The following is a 17,063-nucleotide window of genomic DNA, read 5'->3' as shown; positions in this document are numbered from 1 at the left end:
CGCGCCATGCTGTTGAACGGTGTGGAACCCGTAGCAGAGTCAGAAGGAAGGCTCCCATTCATTTGGTGAGCAATTGATACTCAGCAATTTCAGTTGAAAGTTGGTATATCTTAGCTTGAGAAGACTTGGAAACAAAATGTTTTTGCAATGTTTGACTTAAATCAATCTTTTAAAAGAACATTGCTTTAAACTTACGTTTTCTGGGTTTAATACAAGCACACCCATTGTGTGTTTTTCAACTCTTTCAACATGAATATAAACATTTGCCTTTCATAAATCACAGATGACACTGAAGAAGAAGTTCTGGACCCACTAGTTCATCCACAGTCCCAGCTGCTGTGTTATTCCTGCTAGCTATACTTGTCATCTTTTTTTTATTATTTTATTTTAAAGTAGCTCTTGAGTCACTCATGCCAAGGTGTTCACTGTTCGGAAACTAGTCTGCTGTTTTTTTCAGATCTGAAAGACTGACTTGAGATTTCCCCATACAGCAGGAAATTCCTCCTTATGAATCTATAACTTTACCTTTTGGGTTTCTGTAAAGATTTACTCCTTTAGTGGGAATGAAAAAAATTTGTTTCCATTTGTTAAAACATTCTCTTTCATGGTAATGAGGGAAATGCTACTTTTTAAATTTTCCTTTAGTCTTCTAAATTTTTTTTTCTCCTAAATGTTTGTCATTCCGTATCTGTGTGAGACCCTTGTCATACTGAACGCAAAGTTATTTTGACACATCAAGCAGCTGCCATATGTAGTCCTATCATAAAATTTGATTTAAGAAGGACCTTTTCCATCTGAATAGGTAGCAGCCCATGCAGTTTGCATTAATTTCTTCCTTTATGTTTTTTCGAGCACTACAGATTAAGTTATATCTTAAACATTTTGAGTGTTTTCAAATTTCTAACTTTTTTCCTACAATGTACCCGGTAACCTCTGCTTATGAATAAAATACCTGGTGGTGCTCCGTGGAATAACAGTTCTTTCATTTCAGATGTACAGGATTTACTTGCCAATATAGAAGCAGAGGGATTAAAGGCTTATTGTACATAGCTGATGGTAAACTCAAGGGGTGAAATGGAGGCAAATAAACTTACTTGGGTAGAAAGTGAAGAAACATTTTAAATATATGTTAAGCACATTGTACGTGCAGTAGTCTTTATTCTCCAATTCCTTGCATGTTAGAATAGGAAAACCCTTAAATGTCATCATCTTCTTCCTCCCCCCCCAAATTATTTCTTGTCTTGTTACAAGGGAGGTAAAGCATATGCTGAAGACAGTTTAGGGTGGGTTAGAACACAGTACTGTTGGAGCTCTTTAAAGTGGATTGCTTTGTGTCACCAGTTGCACATTAGCTAATGTTTCTATGTATTCTAGTATAGTGGGATAATGAATGTAAGGTTTCTCTCTGAGGAGTATTTATAAAGAACTGTGTAGGTGAAATGTATTATTGCAATTGGAGCCACTGAAATTGTTGAGTTTTCCTGAAAATAGTCACTAAATAAGAAAAAAAAATCTTATCTAAATCTTTTGGTTATTTCTTATGTCTGAGTTTCTTCCTTTCTACGCTGCTTAAAATAAAGCTTAAAGTAATTTTATCAATTTTTTTTTTTTTTCAGTTTCCTGCAGCCTTTGAATTCAATGAGTTATTTTTGATCACCATTCTGGATCACCTTTACAGTTGTCTTTTTGGGACTTTCTTATGCAACTGTGAAAAAGAGAGATTAAAAGAGGTAAATAATTAGTGTAATGTACATTCTTAATTTGTTGATTTTAAATGAAAATACTTAGAATGCAAGATGTAAGAACATCTGAGATGTGGTTTTGGATACATTTGTGACATAGTCTTAAAAGGCAATGCAGGAATGAAATTTCATGGTATGAGAAATACATGCTGAATGCTGTGCTGTTAAATGAGAGCGCACTTATTTTTCTTTAGTTATTATCTGTTCAGGGGTTTGAGGGTTTTAGACAGTCCTCTTTCAGATATTTCTAGCCAACGTATACAATTTTAAATAATCATTGTCAAATTACATTAGCATTTCTTTCACTGTTTCCAAAGGAACTCTTATAGATGACTTTGCAGGTCACTTTAGAACATAATTAGATTGAGTTTACAGTTGAAGACTATGGAAATTTAAAATACCTAAATGAATGAAGTTAGAATTCAATGAAATACTTTGAGCTGGGAGGAGGAGGGGGAAGTTTGTTAATATTCCAAGTACACTTTTGCTTACTTTTTGCTTTACTGTTTTTAATACTTTATATTTTTGAAAGCAAATAACAATTCTTTGCCATATTTAGCTTTGCTGTTCTTTTGGTTTGTCTCTACTGCTTCTGTAGGGGAAAAAGTTGCATATAAATACCACAAGATGGAGCTGAATAACATGTTCTCAGCAAATGCAGGGTTTCCAGACAGCTTTCTTTCATAAATGAATAGTCAGATGCAATTCTCAATAAAGAAATGCAATTTAAGACGCAGTGGTAGTAGAAACACATGCTTTACAACACTGAAGGAGTGTAAAATTGCAAGAGGAATCTGATGTAAGTTCAGATTTTCAGTCTTTGATCTAACCATGATTATGCTGATTCCATTTAGAATACAACTTTCAGAAGTGCAAATAAAGATAAAATAGGCATTTTAAAGCATAATATCAATTGATAGGAGCAAATAAGGAGTGGCTGAATTGCATAATGACTTCTCATGGATGCTGTTTTGGATCTTCCAAAATACATACCTCTTCACTGATTTTCTTGTCAAAGCTAATTTAATATTTTTTTTTTCAGTTGTCAGTGTGTAAGCATGTATTTAAGTAGTTGCAAACATGGCTCGAAATTACAAGCAGTACAGCTTGCTTTTGCTCAACTAGACCTTAGTGTCTCTGAAAATAATATGCCTGAATCTTCTTGCTCAGTTAGCCTTGGACCAGACTAAGTGTTCAAATGTTTTGCTAAAGTTTTAAGACTGTGTAATGATCAGCTACTGGAAGTGTTCTCAGAGTGCTTGCAACTTTCTAGTAGATAAGGTAAATTTCACGGGCAGAATTACTGATATGTAGATATTAACCTCATATCTTAAGGTTTTGCAATCCATATAATTGTAAATTTTTTTTTTCAATCAGGAGGTAAGCACAAAGACTATATCGCTGTGGTCCTATGTAAACAGCCAGTTAGATGAGTTCACAAATCCTTTCTACGTGAACTATGAAAACCATGTCCTGTATCCTGTTGCCAGTCTGAACCATTTGGAACTATGGGTGAACTACTATGTCAGATGGAACCCAAGGATGCGGCCTCAGGTATGAGCTTTCACATGACTTCTGTATTTTTGTGAAGAGCACACAGATTTAAAAAAATAATTATTTTTCAGTGTTGAATGCAGAATTTAACTTCAGAAGTGTTCATCTGTTTCACGTATTTCAGCTGATAGGGAACGAGGCGATTTTCTTGAAGAAGATGCAGGATGTGTTCAAACTTGGTAAAATGTTTTCATTGTGGTCACCTGCAGAATAGGGTTACAGTATCACTTTACTGGCTTGTGAAAGGTAACATTGAGGGTCTTTGTTGTCAGAAGATTACTTTTTTAACACTTCTATAATACTTTGTAACACTTTTTAGTACTTTTATTGCCTGAACCTTCTGGTAGAGTTTAGTGTACCTTAAGTTTTAATTATGTTTTGCCCTTTACCAGCAATGATATAAAGTATAGCAGCAATTTTTGAAATAATTGCACTATGTACTGACACATTTTGTAAGCTCTCTAAACTTAGCATCACATAGATGCTTGTTTTCAATTGACCTTTACGGTTTCAAGCTGGCATGCTAAAGATTAAACACTCCCTATACATGCTCCTTGATTCATCCAGTATTTGTTCTTACAAGTAATGTCTGCTATTCAGATAAATCTAAATCTTGCCAGACAAATACTCCATATGCTCTCATGCTTAGAAGTCTGAAGAAAGAACATTCAGTTTGTGTCACAGCCATAATATATCTGAGGGTGCTACACCATCTCTTTATTAAGGTAACATTCCAAGGTACCCCCAAGCATATTATGATAAATTACCTGTATTAAGTGACTGCTCAAAAGCTGCTTTCATCTTCTACCAGTTAGAATGAGATGTGAGTTTCAAATTTATTAGACACCCACAAGTGAGAGGCTGTTGTAAAAGATGGTGTTCCAAGGTAAGTTTCAAGGACAGTACACTGATAGAAGTCCAGGCATCTGAGAAATACCTTTCAAGGTCCTGGAAAAGTCTGGATGGCTTGCTTTCTCACTGAGATGTTTCCTCTGAACTGCTTTGTTTCCCTTACTTGTTCTGTTTTGGATGATGTAGTCCTATGACCATTAGGTACCTGTTAGCTGTTAGCATGTATTAAAACTTGAAAGATGGGGTATTTTAGTCTTTATGGGTTTAAAGTAAAATTGTCAGCTGCTTTTTAGCAAAATACCATCTTTCCCTTACCTTGCTGAAAAACAAGCTTTTTTGTGTGATTTATGCATGTTTTAATACAGTCGACCTGCAGCGGTGTCTGTTACTTGTATTTAATTGAGATCTGTAGGCCCTGAAAGCAAGCAGGCTTTTTAAGCACACATGAAAGGTAGTCCCGATCCAGAAGAGATGAGGGTGGGGAAGAGATGACAGAATGAGAAAATATCAGAGCTGTCATATACTTAGCAGCAAGCTCTGCTCACTGCCTGTGTTGGAGAGTGCTCTGCCCGCTCCTGTCAGGGGAGCGCTCTGCAGGCACTCTGGTGTGTGTGACTCATTGGTCTTCAGGGCATCTTTGGGAGCAGGTCCCTCAAATCAGCAGGCTGAAGGTAACAAAATTTGATGATCCTGGTGACTGCCTTAACTTTACTACCACCTTCTTTTCTTGAAGTACTACTACAACTGTTTTGACTTTTTAGTTCTGCCACCTTAGCTTTGTCTTGTAAAGACACATTGTGCCTTTCCTCTTGTCTCTGGCCTGAATTTATGTGGTATTTGTGACAAATATTTGGAAGTGTTTCACATCTACTTGGATAAATTTGCTGCAGAAATTACTTTTTTTTTTTTTTGTTGCAGATTTGTGTTCTCCAGTCTAATTATGAAAGCACAAACTCATGCAAACAAGTAGTCTTTGTAATCGCAGTATACTAAGTGTGCTTTCTTCTGTGTTTGCATTGTTCGGTTTCACACCGTTAGCCAGCTCAGTAACATTCAGACCCGTTCAGTGACAGAAAAAAAAGACAATGACCATTGCGATGCCCAGCAGCTCTTCACTTATCTTCATTGAAAAAAATCCTTGATCAGTGGATTTATTAAAAGAATAGACATCTCTGCCTACTTATAAAGGGTGTTTTTATTGAATATCTTTGAACATGGTTTTCTCGTTTTCAACTGGAATAAGAGAAAATGAAATATTTAATGTGAGTGAAGAGCGCTCTGATGAGTAGCAGTTCAAAGCAACGTCACATGCTGTTTTATCAGCTGCACAAACATCTTCAGGAAACTAGAAAATTATTTTTGTTTTCTAGGAGCTCACCATAAAGGAGAAATGCCTAATAGTTGAATTTAAGGGAAGATGAATAATAATCCTTCAATATATAATCAGCATGGATGTTTGATACCTGTTTTCAACCAACTTTATATTATGGGAGAGGAAACTCACAAGAGCAGAAGGGCAGGTTTTGGTTTACGGCTGTATTTTGGGTTTTCTAATTTCAGCTTGATTAGTGAGTGAGGCTTGAATTTCTAAATGGACTGAGAGAAGTTAATCATTGCACTTTATTGACTTCTACTGGAAATAAGCATACATCACCTTTTAAATTTTTTTAATTTATAAATTACTGAATGGTAACTTGATATAACCATTTATTTTCCCTTTATTGTACTCTGAGTATCTGCATCTCATCAGACCTTTAACAGTACAATAAGGTCTGAGCACTTCATTGCACTAGGATGTAAAGACTTTAGCGTCATTTTTGTGTTCTGTAAAGAAAAGATTGCTTATGATATATCTTTAGTTTACCTAAATTTTGTGGAAGGCTAAATTGGTGGTTTTGATGGTGTTTGCATTAAGAGCCCCATTTTAGGGTTACAGCTGTATTGCAATAGATCCTATGCAACTGGGTGACACACAGCCTCCTTCCATAGAGTTCAAAGCTCAAGAGTCTGAGAAGTGAACACCATGGAAAAATCTAGGTGAAATGTGGACATCTCTTATAGATTCCCTTTTTGCTAAACTGTGCTTCAACAAGGTCATTCTAATTCTTAAGTGAAATAAAATGTTCCTTGGTTTCAGTTTGGAGGTGTTACATCATTATTGACTTCTTGTCCCAAGAAAATTAGATAGATTTTAGTCGTATCTTATTTGAGTTCATTGACTGAGAAAAAAAATTTTCAGATTTGTCCTTTCCTTGGCTGGGGAAATGTGTGTTTGTGTGTGATATGTGGAAGGTAGGCTGTTTCATTCTCTCATACAGAGGTGTGTGCTCTGTGGGTACCTGCTACTGGACTTACAGATGATCCTGCTAGTCTGGAATAGATAGGACAGTATGATGCTTTTGATTTTTTTCAGTTGATATCATATATTTCTCTTTCCTTTTCTATGTAGTCATTCAGACCTCTTTACAGTAGTGTAAGGAGTTCTAGCTTCCAGATGTGAGTTAGTTATCTGCTTGGGCAACTCTGGAAGTTGGGGACAACACAACAAATGGTGTTCCTGAATATGACTTCTGCAGGGGCTGTATTTTTGAACTCATCTACTCTTACCATTCATATATGCAGGGCATGAGTAAAAGTTCTGGTCCTTTCAGTTCAGGCTGTGGCTTGCTAGGTGAGAGGCAAGGAAAAGAATGTATTTTAGTCACAACATTTGCATGTTTAGTTGGTTTATGCCTTCTGGGAAATGACATTTTAACCCTTGGAGTACAGGGCTTAAACTTGTTCTGTTTTAATCGTTGGGATTTTAAAATGTTTCTATGCCTGCTAATTTTTTCTTCAAGCTCTGTTCTGCAAATTTGGCGACTATGCTAGAGATAATATCATAGGAATCCCTGTAAGTTTTTCAAATTAATTATTTTCTTTGTGTGTGTGGACTTTCATCTAGAATATAAAGCTATCACCATCTACAACCTAGAAGTTCAGTTCAGCTACTGGAAAGGAATCATCTGCTAAAGGCAGTCTTTGGAGCTTCCATGAAAAGCCAGGGAAAGTCTGTCTGTAGGTTAACAGCTGTCTTAAAAAAGGATAGGAAAAGATATGAATAAAAACCTGTTTGTTTAGTATGTGTAGAAATGCCTGGAAAGCAAATAAATAGGTTACAATGATTGATGCTTTTTTTTATGCTGTGTATAGAATTGCAGAAGGATTTCATGTGTTGAACAGTCGAGTGATTAGATGTCAGCTGAACTCCAGTGTCAATAAATAGAAAATATTGCATATTTAAAAGAACAAATAAGATGCTAAGCATCACTGGAAAAATCATTGAGAATAAACTGGAAAACATAATTACTGAGATACTTTATCCTGCACATAACAAGATATGACTTACTGTCTGGCATGTGGGGTGTTCGTATTATTTACACCTGTCTTCAGTCACGCTACCCGGTATTTTCCTCTCTGAGCATGTTGACATCGATTGTAACATTTTCGAAGTTCATACATTTGATTTAACATCATTTTAGCCATCAAACACAAACAGCACAACAAAAGTAGCACAACAAAGCCATCGTATGGCTCAGGAAATGCTTGGTATTGCTGGTCCGCGATCCATGGTCTTGAGTCCATCCTTTTGCATTAAAGAGTGAGGCAGGAGGTATCAGGAGAAGGAATTGCTTGTGGATTAGATAGCTAAGTGCTGCTCTAGCTAAGGAGATTTCATCCCTGCATTTACCAGAGTGTCTTGTGAGACAAGGGAAGTTTCTTACAGTACCTGATAGTTTCTTTCTGTCTGGTTGTCTAAGTCAAGATTCCAGAGTCTGATTTACTGGAGGTAACTTACATCTGCATATAAAGCCCTCAGCATTCGATTGATACAGAATAAAAAACTAACTGCTTATCCTGTGTGCTGAAAGAATCTGGAGTTATTTAAAAATAAATAAATAAATAAATTATATCCTGTAATGAGCACAGCATCAGAACATGCACAGAAAGAGAGAAACTAGTACTGTACAAATAATCTTCATTTTTGGGAGCTTCTAACATATTTTGAAGAGTGAGTGCTCAAAGCATTGCTTCAATCTATCAGATGTCTGCATCTAAATGGGCTGTAGGTTTTAACAAGCAATGGCATCAGTTTGTAGCGTGTAGAGTTTCCCGAGTCTGGAAATCTTTGCAGTCGTTTGCAAAAATTTCTGTTCCAGTTCCCACGTGGTAGGATTCATAATTTCTGTTTGCTAGTCATTGCTTTTCCAGAAGGCCAGGGGGTTTTGCTAGGTTTCCCAGGAGCATAGCTCTACAATAAGTGTGGCAGTATTGATTATTACTGAAAACCTGTTTTCATCATTTGAGATTGTCTTTTCCTATGAATATACTGTTAACAAGGTTTTAAAAGCAAGTCTGTCAGAGTTCCAGCTCTTCATGAAGAAGAACAAAAAGCTGAAGTGAAAGATACTGTTGTCTTTCCAGTGCACAGAGTAGGTTTTTTAAAAACTTACAGTCTTAAGTCAAGCAATGAATTTAAAATAACCATTTTCCTCTGCAGCCTTTCTTCCCTGTTGCTAAAGTAGATAAAGTATACTCACTGAACAAGACAGAATGCATTCACTGTTGAACAATTTTCATGTGAATGACTGTCCTTGAGCTAGTACAGTAATACACAGTAGATATCCATCCAATTAAGACTTGGCGGTACTATAAGTGGGTAGCTATTATAATTTCTTTTATACCTATCTTTGTGTTGACAAATTTTGCTATCCAAAAGCACTCCAGGATCCTGAAGGATTACTTGGGAATGAAAACCTGAAAATCAATACTGAAAGTGAGCTGTAGTAATTCTGGAAGGTTTGAAATTTTTAGGAAATGAAGCTGTCTTTTGTCTAGGTGGTTTTTATATGTGTTGTAGTATGTAAATTGTATAGCATAATTGTAGTTTCTGTGTGGGTATAATTAAAAAAAACCAGCTTTATCTTTCCCCAAGTCCTCACTCAGCAGGAATAATTTATTATAACTGTGAAGTGGCATGTTCTGAGTTGCGGTTCAGCAGGTTCTGCTTTCGATGTACATATGGATAATTCAGTTTAAAAAATGCTTTCATATCAATGATATTTTAAGCAACAAAGAATGTTTCTTTATCAGTGTTCTGAGTATTTTTCAACTTGTTATAGGCAGTAGGTACCTTATCTTTAAAGTGTACGAAAATTGTCTGCTTTTGAATTCAATAGGCAGAAAAGCTAGCTATTCAGGAAAATAAAACCCCACGCATTTTAACTGCTTAATTTGCAGGAACCTACAATCAGTTCTTTCTGAGTGAAGAATGCTACTTGGCTCACTCAGTTTTGCAACATTTTGCTGGTTTTTACTGGTGGGGGACAGGGTTTCAGATACTGCAAGTATCGCTAGCAGTGGGAGAATCGTATCAAGTCTCACTGGGGAAAGAAACCGCTCGTACCAGAGAGAAGAAACTGTCTGGAGAGACAGAGCAACTGGCAGTATCATAGGTAAGGAAGGGAAGGGAGAAGAAGCAAGTAGCAGGGAAGACGTGCAAGAGTAGAAGACAGACAGAGATGAATAGGTTGTACGAGGAGTGGGATCAGGTTCTAAGTTTAAACATGGCTTAAGGCAGAAAAGTTGGACCGGGAACTTGAAAGAATGTTGAAATGGGCAAATATGCAAATTGTTAAAAAGCTAGAGAAACCTAAGAACTTCGGTAAATAATTTTTTCCTGGTAAGTTGAATGTTTCTTTTGTTTATTTACAAAAAAAATAGTTCCTTATGGTAAGTCAGTGAGAGAAGGGTAATGCAATAAGACTAGTGATTTGAATGGGAAGGGACTACAAACCTTGGTGAATGCTTAAAACCAAACAAAAAGATGGTAGAATCATGGACAACCGGGGTTAGTTTATGAAGCTTATATTTAGTGCTAAGTGTTGCTCAGGACAGGTAAAAGGACTAGGGGCACAGGGTTTGGGTAGTGGCTGGAAACAGTTGCTTATGAGCTTGGGAGGGGAACAACATGCAATTCCAGTCATAGTCGTCTTAGTTCCTGAGTCAATATTACAGTAGCAATTAAAAAGAAGAAAAAAAAACACCATTGAAGTGTTGCAGATAAGTTCTTCTCCATCTTTTTCAGGGCCAGCTTTTTGGTTAGTGCCTTGGTCAGACTTCCCAAGGATCCAAGCCCTTTTCCCCACTGCTTAGTGCTGCTGGCAGACTCCTTACTCTTGCCCCTGCTTGGACGGTACTGCTAGCTGTATTGGATGTAAATGCCGATTTTTTGGGGCTGATCAACTTCTAATCTGTTTTTAGTAAGTTTTATGTGGTTTGAGAAATCCAGTTTTATTTCTTATAGATAATCAAATGCCAGAATGTTTTGGTGAGGTTAACCCACCAAAATCTGTTAAAATGTAGTATGTTTGCCTTTATGTTTCTACTTTATTTTTAATTGGAATATTTTATTAAATAACAGAAATGAAATGTATTGTTTTTCAGCACATTGAGATGATGATAATTTAAATAGCATGTGAAACATGTCCTGAAGACCTGAAGAGAATGTCCCAACCCATTTTCAGCCCAACAAACATCTGTGTTGGCTCCTCGTGTGCAGCAAAGTAGGTCTTTGCTTTCCCCCCGAGTATGGACAGGAGCGATGGGGACCTGGCTGTAGTGGCCAGGTGTTGCCCAGCAGCCTTGCTGCAGCAGCACACTGAGAAGAAGCTGGTGTTAGAAAGGAAAGGATGTTCACTCTTCTGAAAATCTGGTATCAATACAGTGAAGCAGAGCAGCAAAAATTAACTTGAATGTCACTGGGTGGTGGGTCCAGAGTCATCTTTTGAGCTTCCACTCCTAATTTGAGAGGCAGGATGAGAGAGTAGAAAACAGTACGTCTGCTGTCAGACTCCCAACAAATTCATCTGAGTCAAATCAATTATATGATGCCTTAACACGACTGTAATAAAAGCTTGCCATGGAGACAGTACTTGTGCTATGGAAGTATACACTTCTAGGGTTAAGGTGGTAACAAGATCTTTAAATAAACAATCTTCTCCAAACATCTTGTTCCTTACAGAATCTGTCACTCTTCCACTTCCCTTTATTCTAAACAGTGGCAGAGTAAAGGAGAACCTCGTTCACAGCAAGCCATTACAGGTGTTATTGTGAAGGTTGATGGACCCATTTCCTTCTGAAGAAGGCTTTGTTTGAGAGAGAGATCCATGCTGAAATACAATAGTGTGAAGGACAAAAATGGAGATAGTTATCTGTAAGAATTTGCACAGGACGGTATGAGGGAACACTGGCAGCAACAGGTCTGCCTAGGAATAAGTTCTTAGGAAACGTGGAAATGAACTAAACCTCTTTATTATCTTAATGTTTTTGTGATAAAATTTATTTGAAGGTGCTTCACCCTCTTACCCTTCCTCCTCCTTCCAAGATGGACAGAGGCTTCCAGAAACCTGTGTAATTCCAGTTCTATTTGATTCTCTTAATGTTTTCATTTAAAAAAAAATAAATACACATGACTTGAAGCTGAGGCTTTGTTTTGGGCATTTGCCCCCTTTTTCCCTCTAGCACCATTGTCTATCTTGTTATTCTTTGAATTTTTTGCTTTTTTCAAAAAAAGGAAAGTTAAACTAGCAGAATTGAAGACATCTGGGAGAAAATAGCTCCTCATGCCAGGCTGCTTTTCAGGTCTTTTTATAAGAACTTCCATAAGACTTTTTTTTTATCTTCCAGCTGCCTGTACTGCCTTTTTCTTACCCCATGAGTATGTGATTTTAACATAGACCTTTATCAGTAATACATCAGTCGTTGTCAGCTGCTTGAAAATACTTTGAACGTGCTAAAGATTTCTCTAGGCTGAATTAGACATGTTGCAAGTTTACTGTGTGAAATCTATTTTTGGAATTTTATTGTTTTACATCAATGTGCATTTACATGATGCTGTTAAACGTCAAGCAGCAAGAAGCTTTTCTGGAAAGACCTGACATTGGAAAACCATTTACGTTTATGCTACCATATGAAATGGCATGATGATATTTATGTAGAATTGTCTTGCAGTGTTTGCATCTAACATGTACATATTAGAAGATGGCCAATATTTTAAAGGTGAGCCTTTTTTTTCACTTCCATTATAAGACCTTACTCTGCCTTGCTTACAGCTTTGCTGTACTCCAGTGATGTGTGTTGGGTCACCAAGTACGTGTGTCTGAGTTGTTCAGTAAAATTTCATCCAAGCAGGCTCAGGTGCTTATGAGAATGTGACCAAGAAAAATTTTTTCCCATATTAAAATATTGGTATTGTAGACCTGTTTTGTTGGGGCAAGAAGCAGTTTTTCTGTAAATATTCCATCTCTAGGGCAAATAGGAGATTTTAGTAAGAGAGATTATGTTTCAAAAATGTGCCTGGTCGTATCCTGGAAGAAATTCATCCAATTAGGAGATCTGACGCTGGAACAATCTCAGTAAATTCTCAAGGACTAAGAATAAATTAAAGGACTGAGAGATGGATTTGATACAGAGTCAATGAGAGAGTTGTGACTAATGGGGAATAGGAACTAGGAGTGAATAATGCTCTAGAGCGTTGGAGGGCTTGGCTTTCTGTTCAGCCCGTGGAATACAGTCTGGGAAGGCAGGCTGGAGCGGGCACGGCTGCAAAGGACGAATTGTCCTGTGTCTGAGGGAGCAGGATGCTGCTCTGGAGAAATGAAGTTTCTCCTTGCCTTTGCCACAGGATTCCTCTTGTAAGGGAGATCACCAGGAGCTGAGTGGTCACTCTGTGTGTGTTCCTTATTTACTGGGCATCCTGCTCAGTACCCCTGAGGCCAAATTGCAGAATTCCCCGAGTTCTCTGTTAAACCAATTTGAGATCCAAGGTATGCAAAATTAGGAGGTGCTTGCTTCAGATCCTGGTCTGAAAGTGTTAGTACTCCCATACCTCATTAGGCTGCTGCAGAAATAAATTTGTTTCCTGACATGAGATGAAAGTACAGAAAAGGAAACTTAAGCATTTTAAGTTCAGAAGAATAAATAAAGGATGGGGTCAGACTCTGCAAAGAAAACTAAATATTGAATAACTGCTCACTAATTGAGTAGCATCAAACTGTGCACTGAATAAATGAGGAATACAAGGGGGAAGCTAGTGTTTTAATGTTTATTTAACCAATGATTTTATACAGATGTACAGGAAGACTGGATTGAGTTTGGAAAAGTAATCTTAATTCTGACACCTCCTAATTTTTTGAGAGCATTTTTTGTAATCTTAATGTTGAAGTTTTTGTGTGACTTGAATAAATGCAGACTTTTAAAATGTCATTATTGTTATTTAGCTAATTTATTTAAAGACAGTCCTGTTCTTTGAGATGGACATGTGGGCAGAACACCATTTGCATCAATTTGAGTATATGTCTTGTTGAATTAGGTTCTGGGAGAATGCAGAAGAAGGATTGAGATGTGCAGCCACACTTTTCCTCCTCAAAGGAGTTTACACAACACACCAAATTCTGCTGCAGCTTTTGTGTAGTGTATCCTGAAAGGATTCATAGTAGGTTTGGCAAAAGCCATATGTATAGAACTGCTTTATATGAGTGTTTGAGCATTGTGCAGTGGAACACACCGGCTAATGCCTGCGTGAAAGGTGTCTTAAGAGAATTGGCCTGTTATGCTGAATCATGATTAAGCTGTGCAGAAATCAGGTGTACAAATCTCTCATGACCCAGGGCTTGCGTGACTAATGATGCCAATAGTAAATCACCCTGTTACAGACCTAAGTGTTTCAGGAAAATGTCTTCATAAAGAAGAAATCTGAAGTGGGAGTGTATGAGGAAGGAATCTTTTACTTGAGGAAAGGGGAAAAAAAAATGGGGGGTGCTTATTCCAGAAGGTCTTGATCTTCACTGAAATGTGAATTTTCCATAGTGTGTACTACAGCATCTTGGACATACTTCATCACCAGACTCAGTTTTGCTGTGTTTTTAGGTGCATGTGTTCTCTGTACATCTCAGAAAAATGAAATTGGCTTTCTGGAGGGAGTGCTTTGTTTGATTAATGAAGGAGACTGTTGCCTGTAGACTTGTGGTCTCACTTGCTAAAGAATTTGTATGGTGGCTGCAGGAGAAGGTTGGAAGAAGAGAAGGAATTCAATTGCATAGCAAAGGCAGGAGTCCAGGGTCACTGGGAACTTGGCAGTGTGCAGCGATTGTTCTGCTGAAGACTCAAAAAGTTACACTTTTAAAATTGCTGTGGGTGACATGTTGGATGAATTGATGACTCCCAGGGTACCAGGAGCAGCACTTTGTGAATACACTGAAGTTTGTGTTCGTGGGTTAAGCCACAAACAAGAAAAAGTATATGGTCAAAAAAAGTTGACCCTAAACCAGACTGTTTTGATACCGTTTTATTCTTTTAAGTTAGAACTAAAGTTAGAAATTAAATGGTATTTTCCTGTTTCAGAAACATGAGTGTTAGGTTTTGCAAATATCAAAATCAAATGCATGAATTTTTAATATACTTTCTTTAAAAAGCCAGAATTCACAAAAATGTAAATTATGACTCAGTTGTGTGTTAATGGCAAAGAGGAGAAGCTCTTTCTGGCTTTTGGTACCTTCTTCACATAGCACCATGTGAAAATTTCCTGCTCAGGTGTGTATCCCAGCCCTGTAATCGCTCCTAAGCAGCAGGAAGTATTGTGGGTGAATGCAGTTGGAGCCTGGCATTCCAGAAGCTCAGGATATAAATCACTTAGGTCTCGCAATCTATAGGTTTCCCATTGCTGCATTTCCCGATGATTGTCTCACCAACCCTATTAAATTCTTCTCCCATCTTGCTGTTTCTAAAAGCTATAAACAATTAGAGTTTGTACAGGATAAAATAAATTAAAAGCAACTTACAGTCAAACTTTTTGGGCCTTTCTGTGGCATTTGGAAGAAGGGGAGGTCTCTCCCTGCTTGTCTGAGATAACAGATCCAGCTGCAATAAACTATGGTTCACATCTTCCTTTGGCCATGGCATATTGATTGTTCCAGATGAGCATGAAAAAAGCCTAGAGCTCTAATGCAGAGTGGTGTATCTCTGGTGGGTTTTGGGTACCGTCAGAGGCAGTGGCAGGAACTTGTACAACCCACTTCTATGAAACGTTTGTTAGAGTGTGACTCCGGGAGGTCCACCACAAGCACGATTCACTTGTCAGTGAGAAAAGTGCAGCAGCCAAGCTGGAAGGGGTCAGACTCTTGGAAAGATGCCTGGTTAGAAGAGTAACAAGATGCTCCGTACGGAGCCAGCTTTGTGACCTCTCTTTACATAGTAGGTTCTGTCCCAGCAGGCAGGGGAAATAGTTCCCGGGAAAGGCATTTTAAGTTCAGGTGCAAGTGGTATTGCCAAGGGATAGGGGTACGTTTCTTGGAATACATTTGGTATCCCATCAAGACTATTTGCAAACATTCTTTTCAATAGGTTTCTTGCCAGTTGCGTTGTTAGAAAGGGACGGTTTGCTGAAATGTTTCATTTCAAGTGACTGAAGAAACACTTTCCCAAAATACTGAGATACTGAAATTCATAGGTGTTGGATTCCTTGCAGTACTGAAGAAAACAGTGGAAGCGTTGCTAGAGAAGCTAACTCGCTATGAGAGTCAAAGCAAGCATTCTCTTTCTTCACCTGACAGGTTCCAATCCATCAAAATCTAAAAGAGCTTCTTGCCATCCGGACGGAGCTTCAGAAGAAAGTTGAAGATTTGCAACGGGAAGCTGCTACACGATCCATTTCTTCCTCCTCTGATAGAGGTTCATCTCCTTCCCATTCAGCCACGCCTGTGCACACCTCTGTGTGATGTGTAACAAACACCATGTCAAAAAATTAGTGTCAGGTAATACAGAGGGGAGGGTGAAATGCTTTTCCCATCACAAAAGGATTGTGAGTGACTTGTAATTGCTATGATCTACATGCCTTACTTTGTGTCTGATATTATCATGATGAGGCCAAAAAGAGCTTCAATAGATGTGATGTATTTTCTTGTTGGCAGTTCCCACATGTGTTTTGACATCCTAGCTAAATCACCAATTGTGAAATTAAACTTTTTTTTGAGCAGCTAACAATTTAACCATCCTAAAAAGGAATCCATCTGCCAAGTAGACAGAAGAATGCCTCTCACACTGCCTAGGGTACCATGCCTAGTTGAGCTAATCAGTTGAAATGCCACGTGATGCTTACACAGGACATTTTTCTGAATGGGAGCTCCTTATTTCACTCAGTTATATATATATATATTATTTTATTTTATTTTGGCTAGAGCAATTTATTTTTTTTAGGTAATTAATGCACTTGGAAATTGATTTTTAAATAAATGTTTTCCAGTATAGTCACTTTTACATTTCAACTAAATATGCCATTAAAAGTGAATGACGTTAAGCTGGATTTATTGAGTACACCACACTGACTTGTATGATGTAATATATTTGGTAAAGCATGTATTTTAGGGTTTTTAATGCCTTTTGTACGAGTTGAAATAAAGTCTTTTGACTGTTTAGCTTATTGTTCAGTTTCAGCCTCCTGAGCGAGGAGTAAACTTATTCATGTCAAGATCTTGTACAAAGTAAGTTTGTTTACTAGCAAATGGTAATATTTGGGGTTGGAATGACACCCAGCTGTGTAAATTGTATAGTCTGTATAGCTCCACATTTTGTTAAGTGTGTTTTGTTTTAAAGTCTACACACAAAATGCAAAGCTGTGTGCATTTATACACGTGTATGTGATGTTAAACATATGCATACCCCCATGGTTTTAAGTTGTAAGTTCAGAAGACGGATCCTGCCTGTCCAAACTCTTTTGAAGACCTTAACTTGTAATGACTTTGTTTGACAAAGTTTTTAAATAATGTGATCTTAATTGGTTTTCTTGAAATAAAGCCTCTTGGCTTTTTGTTTTTTAAA

At 37.5% G+C, this 17,063-nt stretch overlaps 1 protein-coding gene across 4 annotated transcripts in view; it reads left to right on the top strand.

Annotated features, from left to right (window-relative positions):
• Window positions 1–17,063, top strand: part of MTMR1 (myotubularin related protein 1) — a 39,132-nt gene extending 22,069 nt beyond the window's left edge. For all 4 annotated transcript variants that reach the window (XM_040614424.1, XM_040614425.1, XM_040614423.1 and 1 more), the window contains 3 exons: window positions 1,617–1,730; window positions 3,120–3,296; window positions 15,800–17,063. In XM_040614424.1, the coding sequence (XP_040470358.1) occupies window positions 1,617–1,730; window positions 3,120–3,296; window positions 15,800–15,964 (456 nt within the window). In that variant the 3' untranslated portion in view covers window positions 15,965–17,063. The remainder of the gene's footprint in view (window positions 1–1,616; window positions 1,731–3,119; window positions 3,297–15,799) is intronic.

This window comes from Falco naumanni, chromosome 14 (assembly GCF_017639655.2).
Source record: "Falco naumanni isolate bFalNau1 chromosome 14, bFalNau1.pat, whole genome shotgun sequence".
NCBI lineage: Eukaryota > Metazoa > Chordata > Aves > Falconiformes > Falconidae > Falco > Falco naumanni.
This window is presented reverse-complemented; position numbering and strand designations above follow the sequence as displayed.